This window comes from Homarus americanus, unplaced genomic scaffold (assembly GCF_018991925.1).
Source record: "Homarus americanus isolate GMGI-L3 unplaced genomic scaffold, GMGI_Hamer_2.0 scaffold5589, whole genome shotgun sequence".
NCBI classification, from domain to species: Eukaryota; Metazoa; Arthropoda; class Malacostraca; order Decapoda; family Nephropidae; genus Homarus; species Homarus americanus.
Genome location: NW_024736650.1, coordinates 5,788,712 through 5,799,152, shown reverse-complemented (window position 1 = coordinate 5,799,152; position 10,441 = coordinate 5,788,712). Strand labels below are relative to the sequence as shown.

Here is a 10,441-nt window from a genome sequence, read left to right as displayed (position 1 = left end):
CGACCACACCTGAGTCTCGTGTACCTTGTGTTCCTCTTGTGACGACCACACCTGAGTCTCAAATTTGTGTCTTCTTGTGACGACCTCACACCTGAGTCTCTGGTAACCTTGTGTTCCTCTTGTGACGACCACACCTGAGTCTCGTGTACCTTGTGTTCCTCTTGTGACGACCACACCTGAGTCTCGTGTACCTTGTGTTCCTCTTGTGACGACCACACCTGAGTCTCGTGCACCTTGTGTTCCTCTTGTGACGACCACACCTGAGTCTCGTGTACCTTGTGTTCCTCTTGTGACGACCACACCTGTGTCTCGTGTACCTTGTGTTCCTCTTTGTGACGTACCACACCTGAGTCTCGTGCACCTTATGTTCCTCTTGTGACGACTCACATCTGAGCTCCGTGTACCTTGTGTTCCTTGTGACGACCATACCTGAGTCTGTGTAATCTTTGTGTTCTCTTGTGACGACTATTAACGGAGTCTCGTGTACTTTGTGTTCCTCTTTGTGACGACTACACCTGAGTCCTCAGGTACCTTTGTGTCTTTCAGACGACTCCACACTGGAGTCTCGTAAACACCTTGTGTTCCTCTTGTGACGACCACGCCTGTGTCTCGTGTGTACCTTGTGTTCCTCTTGTGACGACCACACCTGTGTCTCGTGTACCTTGTGAGTGTTTGTGATTTTAAAGAAATTGCTATTTATGTTACGAACATTACAAAAAAAAAAAAAGAACTACATTATAAATTACCATATTATGCTGAACTAGACAACAAGAAACGATTGTAAAGGCAACAACAGAGCGCTCTAAACATTGATTAATATACACACTAGGAAAATATCCAACGACAACCACTTCAGTACTTAGGCAACAGGTATGATTTAAAGGTTGGGAGTGTAGGTTTACCTTTAATGGATGAAGGTGTCTTGTACCACACCTTCACTCCCTGGTATTTTAAGAAGGTTTGGGAACTGTGATGAAGACAAGGAGGGCGGCCTCACTAAATCACTCTCTTAAATGGTGGTTCTCGTTTATTTATGGCCGAATATTATCATTTTATCTCCGGTGTATAACTGATCTAACAAAACACTTGGCATAACAAATAATCATGATTTTTTTTTTACCATTAACTGATTCAAGTTAACGTCAGTCTTTTCCAAATGTATGTTTGTTAGTAGACTTTTGGGGGGACAGTAACCACCTCAGTAGTACCTGTCATAGCCCTGACTACCATTAGAGACTCACTGTATACTAAGCCTTCGGTACACAGGGCTGCAGCACGGCCGGCCCTGTACTCGACGGTTTTCACTTCCCCAACTGTAGAATAAGGTACAGTACAGTACACCAGTTTGTGCCCGGGATCGAACGTGTGACCCTTGGAACAGTAGACGGACGCTGTAGTCACTCATAGCGCAAGACGGTAAATAAAGTTTGGGTAAAATATCATAAACATGTTTTTATCCTCTTACGTTGGGCAAGTGGCGAGTGAAGTATAACCTGCCTTCTTATCTCTTGATTTTATTTTCAATATACTGAATGTGTTTATTCAATCTTCATCAGATATCAGTAATTATCACTTGGATTCTCGTGTAGTGTTGCTGCTTAAAACTTATTTCCAAGAAACAAGAGAACTAAGAAGAGCGCAATGGTTTTCTTCAGTGGAAAATTATACAATATTTTTTTTAGAAGGTTGAGGGTCAGTTAATACACACACCCAGTTCTTGATATTAGTTAATTTGCGGTTCATGATGATTAGTAACGTTCGACAGAGGAATTATGTGGCTGGCATATATACTAATTCGAAATGTTTGTAAATAAAATGTGTTTCACAAGTGTGCAAAAGTACACGATGATCTCTTTTATGGACATCATAAACGGCATTGGCCCAAGGAAAGCGCCTTGTGGAACACTGTGTGATAAGGGACAAGGATCAATTGGATAGCCACTGAGGTAAAAATACTGTCTCTTTGTTATCAGTTTAGACGAGGACCGCTTGTTGATTAAGTCTGTAACGCCTTAAATGATCTAGTTTTAACAGTAATATGTTGTGGTGTGAGGTGTTGAAGGCTTTTTGTGAGGTCTGCAAACAATCCAACTTTGTACTGGTCGTCATCAGAACGATTCAACATATCGCCGGTGACAGATAAAAGAACGTAATCGCTTGACATTCTCTCTCTAAAACCAAACTTGGATTCTGTAGTGATGTTCTTATTTTACTACAGATGAACTCGGGTCTGATACATGTCGCCACCTCTATTATTTCACTTATAAATTGGAGGACTGAAACGGAGGGTTAGGCCTTTGGGAGAGGGGAAGGGGAACACCTTTACCAACTGACAATAATATAGGATTTTTTTTTATATCTAATTTAACTGAACAAAATACCATTATAAAGGGTGAATTGTATACATATAGGAAGAACAGGTATCGTTAATGGGATCACTTCTTTAATGATGCATATTGATGTGTTGTCATTTACCTGTTGCTGCATCTTTGACTCGTTTAATGACACCTGTTGTCAGAACCTTGAGTGATAGGGGACAACATTGATATCACGTGACAGTTTTGTAGGTATTAGAAATATCATGTTCCTCGGGATTTTTTCTTTTGAAGTTTTTGTCCGTTCATGACTTTACCTGTTGAAGTGACTGAGGTATCCGTTGTTATATTTTAATTTACGGTTAAAAAAAAATGTTTAAGGATTTTGGATTAAGTTATTCTCCTTTAGGTAAGAGTTAATGAAACCACTTCTTGTGTTATGATCTCCCGTTTATGTTTCTCATTTGTTTTGGTTATATACAATCATTATACTGCTCTGGGTTACTTTATTACATCGTGGATAATATAAAGTACAAAACTCGTCACGTTGTCTATCGCGTTGACTAACAATTTGCCTTCGTCACATTGTCTCTCTCGAGGTTAAGTTAGATTAGGTTAGGTTAGATTCGGTTAGGTTAGAGTAGAATAGGTTTAGGTTAGGTTTAGGTTAGGTTAGTTTAGGTTAGTTTAGGTTAGGTTAGGTTTAGGTTAGGTTAGTTTAGGTTAGGTTAGGTTTAGGTTAGTTTAGGTTAGGTTAGGTTAGGTTTCTCAAGTCCCGGCCATCGTGAGAGACAATGTGACTGTATCTGTCCGCCCGATAAGCCTCGACTTACTTTATTCACAACACTCAGTAATCCTTCACCATCTACCAGTGGACACAGTTCCACCAGTAAGCCGACAGGATGGGACCTTTACAGTGTACAACCGAGAACGACTAACATGTTGGCAGCTCATTGTACAGCCCCAGAGCGAGAGAGAGAGAGAGAGGCAGCCTCGTACACCCGCCTTGTTCAACACATATTAGTTGTCGGATGCGGCATTAAACAACTATAAAAAATATATTTATAGATCATCTCCTTAATATCCGTCCAAGACTGTTATGAGAGGATGCCGCCAATCAGCACACCTGCTTATTTAACGTTACCAAACCTGCCAGGCACACCATAAACGGCCAGGTGTGTGGAAGAAGGCGCCTGTGGTTTCACTCCATTAAAGAAAGAACCGACAAGAAGTGTGCAACTAATGTCCAGTGTCACTCTTGTCCTTCACTTATCCAAACTGTAACGTTAGGTACCCATTTGCAGCTGGGTGGACTAAGGGTACCGCGGGCATGAACCAACGACCATAAGAACAGGAGACGAGAGCTGTATCCACTCCCCCACCGCACCACCCCCTTCTCGGTTATACCTTTTTCATAAACATTACTTCACTAGAGATCTGTTATTTTACGACTTACTGTAACACAAAACAAGTCTGGTGGTCGTCTGAAGCTTCTCGAGACACAGCTGGCAGCAAAACTCTTTAATACACTTAACTCCTCCTGTATAGTGAAGCTTTAAAATGATCCGAGGTAGAAGAGCTTAAATTAGTCAATATCACGGATAGAAATGTCCAATCTTATCCCTGTCTCGTGTTTTGGATTCGTGTTATAGTTTAAGAACAGCAGTGAGAGAGAGAGAGAGAGAGAGAGAGAGAGAGAGAGAGAGAGAGAGAGAGAGAGAGATAGAGAGAGAGAGAGAGAGAGAGATAGAGAGAGAGAGAGAGAGAGAGAGAGAGAGAGAGAGAGAGAGAGAGAGAGAGAGAGAGAGAGAGAGAGGAGGGGAGAGAGAGAGAGAGAGAGAGAGAGAGTAGGCAGAGAGAGAGAGAGAGAGAGAGAGAGAGAGAGAGAGAGAGAGAGTAGAGAGAGAGAGAGAGGGTATGGCGTTAGGCAGAGAGAGAGAGAGAGAGAGAGAGAGAGAGAGAGAGAGAGAGAGAGACTTCCTAGTTGGACAAACATGTTAAAAATCCTGAACATCATAACAATTTCTAGTTTCCATTTATGTGTAGTACTCTTGTCTCGTCTTGTTGCCAGGCTACTTTAATCATATTCCTGGAGACGTCATTGCTGCCCAACAAGTTCCCACCCAGACAGTATAATAGTTTGTAATAAAAAAACTCTCTATGTATAATGTGGTCGTCCAGACAGTCAAGAGTGTGCCAAATATTTATTGTATTGGGATAAGACGAGTCAAGAGTCGCTTCTCATGTACTGTACTCAAGGTCGAATTTTGAGTTTTGTTTTTTGAGTAATTTTCCTATTATAATTTTGACATTATTATTATTATTATTATTATTATTATTATTATTATTATTATTATTATTATTATTATTATTATTATTATTATTATTATTATTATTATTATTATTATTATTATTATTATTATTAATTTATTAATATTACTGTATTACATATTATTATTATTATTATTATTATTATTATTATTATTATTATTATTAATATTATTATTATCATTATTATTATTATTATTATTATTATTATTATTATTATTATTATTATCATTATTACAGTATTATTATTATTATTACATTATTATTATTATTATTATTATTATTATTATTATTATTATTATTATTATTATTATTATTATTATTATTATTATTATTATTATTATTATGTACTGTCCAATCGGTAAAAAAAAACTATCCTGTAAAATTCTTGTACGAAACAAAATGGCAGCACGAACGAAGCTTTTGGATAAAGGCCTAGAGGCATATTGTACTGTTATTCACCAATCATAATGCAACCAACTAATTTAGGCCTACAATAATAGATAGGAAATATCTCACAATCACGCCTACCAACCCAAGGTACTTTTTTTTACCGAGTACATTACTTTCAATAATTGCTTAGTTGTAATATTAATTGATTGTGAGTGGATCGCTGTGGACCAAAGTCGAGGTAAGAGGGACCCTCGATGGTTGCTGTATGTATGTATGTATGTATGTATGTATGTATGTATGTATGTATGTATGTATGTATGTATGTATGTATGTCCGTGGCCTCAGAATTAACTAACTGATAGATAATTTACTTGTAGATTTGTCCTCTTCATTATGTAGGTTTATTTTTGTACTTTGTAACGTCGTCATGAAGTATTATTCTTATTGTAACGTAACAGTAACAACTATTTGGCAATAATTATGTAACGTAAGAGTAACAGTTTTTTGGCAATAATTATGTAACGTGAGAGTAACAGCTTTTTGGCAATTATTATGTAACGTAAGAGTAACAACTATTTGGCAATAATCATGTAACGTAAGAGTAACAACTATTTGGCAATAATTATGTAACGTAAGAGTAACAACTATTTGGCAATAATCATGTAACGTAAGAGTAACAACTATTTGGCAATAATCATGTAACGTAACAGTAACAACTATTTGGCAATAATCATGTAACGTAACAGTAACAACTTTTTGGCAATAATTATGTAACGTAAGAGTAACAACTATTTGGCAATAATTATGTAACGTAAGAGTAACAACTATTTGGCAATAATTATATAACGTAAGAGAACAACTATTTGGCAATACTGTAATTATGTAACGTAAGAGAAACAACTTTTCGGCAATAATTATAGAAAAATAATAATTAGCTGTATAACACGGACTAAAAAGTTTGTAAAGTTGTTGATTGAAAACCCTGGCAGTGTGTAAAGTGAGGTATTATGTTTAAATATGACAGCGTCTTGGTTAAATTTATTCGTGTTTTATAATCTCAAGGACACCCTGTTTTTTCCCCATGTGTGTTTCAGCGACATTGAGTGTTCGTATGTTTGGCATTACAACAGGTTCACAATAAGAGGTTCCTGTTATGATGTGAAAATATAAAACAAAAAACTATTGTTGACAAGCGTATAATATAAAATTTGCTCATTTTTTATCTTATCAAATTACATTAAACATTGACGTCAACTGGATTAAGTAATAAAATTGGTCTCAGTTAACATGACTGAACATATTCGACCTTAGTTCTATTATTGATTTTTTTTTTTGTAATAGCTAAAATGTCAACATTTTATCTTGGCTTAGAAATCGGATATGAGGTGAACACTGTTAATGATTCAGTTTAAAGAACATGTAGAGTGTCCTGGCTCGATTACAGTGCGGCTGTGACCTACTTAGTGATTATATTTGACCACCTGTCATTAAGTCTTAACTCTTGACACTTGTAGACCGGGTAAAAACTGTATAAACACAAGTATTTATCTTTTATCAACCTTACTTGATGAACTCTGGCTTTAACTAACATGATCTCCACAAGGAAAATAATTAAGTGATTTTAACGATCACCTGAAGATTAGGCATACAACTTATTTCACCTGAGGACTAAATACCCTAACGTAACGTAACGTAACGTAACACTAACCTAACCTAACCTAACGTAACGTAACGTAACGTAACCTAACGGAACCTAACCTAACGTAACCTACCGCAACCTAACCTAACCTAACCTACCGCATCCTAACCTAACCTACCGTAACCTAACCTACCGTAACCTAACCTAACCTAACGCCTTCAGGTGTAATACACTGGGGGCTATACTCTTTAGGTGATCATTTTTTATACGAGGGAAAAATCCTCAATACACGCTAATTGAATTGATGTAAGCTGTGTGTGTGTGTGTGTGTGTGTGTGTGTGTGTGTGTGTGTGTGTGTGTGGAACCTTTATTATCAGGGTCGCTTTCGCCGTAAAATTTTCTTTTGGTCCATTTAACTGCAGGTTGTCAGGTGAGATTGGTTGACTTTGTTCTAATCCCGTGGTCACGAGATTAAGGCTTAAGTAATATTATTTATGTGATTTTTATGAAGAACTAATATTTGTCTGATATATAATTCTGGTTGTGATTGATTTTTTGTTATTTTCTGATTTATATTTACAATTTTCACAATATGTCGTGTAGTTTTGTGTGGTTTTATTTTATTTCGTAAAAATCGACTGGTTGAGTGAGTTTGGCTTTTGGTGTTTAGAATTAGGAATTTAATTAATAATAATGATCAAGGGTGTAGTACTTTGTGCCTGTGTGTGGCTCCTCTCCTTAGGCCATCCCTCCAGGTCTACTGTCCATGGCAGCTGTTGAGTGTGGCTGCTGCTCACCTGTCCAAATTACCTATTGTAATTGGATTTAAACCATTAATCAACTCCTGACTAACTATGATTTTATTAAATGTATAATTCATCCACACCAATTGTTCGTTTAGTGAAGATTTTTGTGATATTAGATTTAGAAGTTACATTAACTGAAGGGTGTCATGGTATCTCCGAGCCAAGCCTAGCCTCAGTACCTGCCCTGTAGTGTATGCCAAAGGCTTCATCCCAGCTTCCACACTACTCCAAGCTAACTCCCTCACGACCCAACAGTATTTAAAAATATCATCACACCATGAGCAGAACTTGTCCAAAACTTCTTGTTCTGTTCTTTCTTATCTTGTTTATTAACATAATAGCTTGTTAACGATCTAAAAGTATATTAATTGTTGCTTAATGTGGTTTCTTGATTGAGTGTAAAGAAAAAAATCACAGTCTGTTTCTTTAACACAGTTAGTTAATGTGAAACAGTTGAAAGTTGACAGCTCTCAGTGTAGTTGAGGCAGAGTCTTATATTAGGTTTGGTTAGGTTAGAGTAGGTTAGTTCAGATTATGTTAGGTTAGATTAGCGTTAGGTTATGGTAGGTTAAATTAGGTTAGTTTAGATTATGTTAGGTTAGATTAGCGTTAGGTTATGGTAGGTTAGAGTAGGTTAGTTCAGATTATGTTAGGTTAGATTAGCGTTAGGTTATGGTAGGTTAAATTAGGTTAGTTTAGGTTATGTTAGGTTAGATTAGCGTTAGGTTATGGTAGGTTAAATTATGTTAGTTTAGATTATGTTAGGTTAGATTAGCGTTAGGTTATGGTAGGTTAAATTAGGTTAGTTTAGATTATGTTAGGTTAGATTAGCGTTAGGTTATGGTAGGTTAAATTTTATGGTGAAATAACCCCGTAAACGAGAGGGGGTGTAATCTATCAGTAATCTAAATATCAACAAAGTAAACAATTGTAAACCACACTGAGACACTATGGTAAACAATGTTGCAATTAGTGTCATTTATTCGTGTAACATACAGTAGGTTATTCAGTATTTATTTATAGAGATAGTTTACATATGCGCAATTTGTTTATAGAAAGTTACCATAGTCAATGTGATGAAAAGCAGAATGGTGTTACTAAATAAAGGAGGGAACCATGGATATATGATGATTAGTGTGAAGGGAGGAAGAGAAGTGTAGGCAGTGAAGGGAGGTGGAAGGGAGGAATAGAAGTGTAGGCAGTGGAAGGGAGATGGAAGGAGGAAGTGTAGGTAGTGAAGGGATGAAGGGAGAAGACAGGGCAGTGAAGGGAGATGGGGAGGAAGTAGGCAGTGAAGGGAGATGGAAGGGAGGAAGTAGGCAGAAGGGAGATGAAGAGAGGAAGTAGGCAGAAGGGAGATGAAGGGAGGAATAGAAGCAGGCAGTATGGGAGATGGAAGGAGAAGTGTAGGTAGTGAAGGGAGATGGAAGGGAGGAAGTGGTAGTGAAGGAGATGGAAGGAGGGGAAGAGAAGTGTAGGCAATGAAGGGAGATGGAAGGAGGGAAGAGAAGGTAGGCAAGTGAAGGAGATGGAAGGGAGGAAGTGTAGGCAGTGAAGGGAGGTGAAGGGAGGGAAGTGTAGGCAGTGAAGGGAGGTGGAAGGAGGAAGTGTAGGTGAAGGGAGATGGAAGGGAGGAAGGTAGGCAGTGAAGGAGATGGAAGGAGGAAGGCAGTGAAGGAGATGGAAGGAGGAATGTAGGTGAAGGGAGATGGAAGGGAGGAATAGAAGTAGGCAATGAAGGGAGATGGAAGGAGGAAGAGAAGTGTAGGCAGTATGGGAGATGAAAGGAGGAAGTGTAGGCAGTGAAGGAGATGGAAGGGAGGAAGTGTAGGCAGAAGAATGGAGGAAGAAGAAGACATTTGAATGATGAAAGCAATAATGATAATGAGAATGATAATAGAAGTGTAGGCAGAAGGACATGAAGCATAGAAGTATGTTATGAAGGAGATGAAGGGAGTGAAGTGCAGGCAGTGAATGATAGGCCGATGGTATGCAGGCTATGAAGGAGGGCAAATGATGCATGGAGTTAAGTGAAGGAGAATGATGAAGATGTATGTAGGCTATGAATGAGACGTGAAGGAGAAGCCAGAAAGACATAATAAGAACAGAATGAGAAGAATACATGGAAAGACAAGCCGAGGAAGAGAAGGGCAGCAGCATGAGCATCATGATGCAGCTGTAGGCAAGGAAGGAGATGGAAGGAGGAAGTGTAGTAGTGAAGGAGATGGAAGGGAGGAAGTGTAGGTGGTAGTGAAGGGAGATGGAAGGAGGAAGTGTAGGCAGGAAGTGGAGATGGAAGGGAGGAAGTGTAGGCAGTGAAGGAGGAATGAGCATGTAAGAGAAGATGGAAGGGAGGAAGTATGGTGAAGGAGATGAAGGAGAAGAAAGGCGAAGAAATATGAAGAGATGGAAGGGAGGAAGTGTAGGCAGGAAGGAGGTGGAAGTGAGGAAGTGTAGGCAGAAGGGAGATGAAGGAGGAAGTGTAGGCAGTGAAGGAGGTGGAAGGGAGGAAGTGTAGGCAGAAGGAGATGGAAGGGAGAAATAGAAGTGTAGGCAGTGATGGACATGGAGGAAGTGTAGGCAGTGAAGGGAAGATGAAGGAGGAAGTGTAGGTGTGAAGGAGATGAAATATGAAGTGTAGGCAGTGAAGGGAGATGGAAGGAGGAAGTGTAGGGCAGGAAGGAGGGAATTTTATGAAGTAGGCAGGAAGGAGATGAAGGGAGGAATAGAAGCAGTAGGCAGTGAAGGGAGGTGGAAGGGATGAAGAGAAGTAGGCAGTGAAGGAGATGGAAGGGAGGAAGTAGCAGTGAAGGAGGAAGGAGAATAAGAGGAAGGAGATGGAAGGAGGAAGTGTAGGCAGTGAATGGAGATGGAAGGAGGAAGATGAAGGAGGAAGAGAAGTAGGGCAATGAAGGAGATGGAAGGGAGAAGAGAAGTGTAGGCAAATGAAGGGAGACAA

At 38.8% G+C, this 10,441-nt stretch overlaps 1 protein-coding gene across 1 annotated transcript in view; it reads right to left on the bottom strand.

The window, feature by feature from the left end:
• Nucleotides 1–2,487, bottom strand: part of LOC121872252 (golgin subfamily A member 6-like protein 22) — a 2,721-nt gene extending 234 nt beyond the window's left edge. The window contains exons 1-4 of the mRNA XM_042374919.1: nt 2,476–2,487; nt 532–661; nt 150–346; nt 1–51 (exon numbers count right to left, since the gene is read on the bottom strand). The exon at nt 1–51 is cut by the window's left edge and continues 234 nt beyond it. Of these exons, the coding sequence (XP_042230853.1) occupies nt 1–51; nt 150–346; nt 532–661; nt 2,476–2,487 (390 nt within the window). The remainder of the gene's footprint in view (nt 52–149; nt 347–531; nt 662–2,475) is intronic.
• Between the last annotated feature and the right edge of the window lie 7,954 nt (nt 2,488–10,441).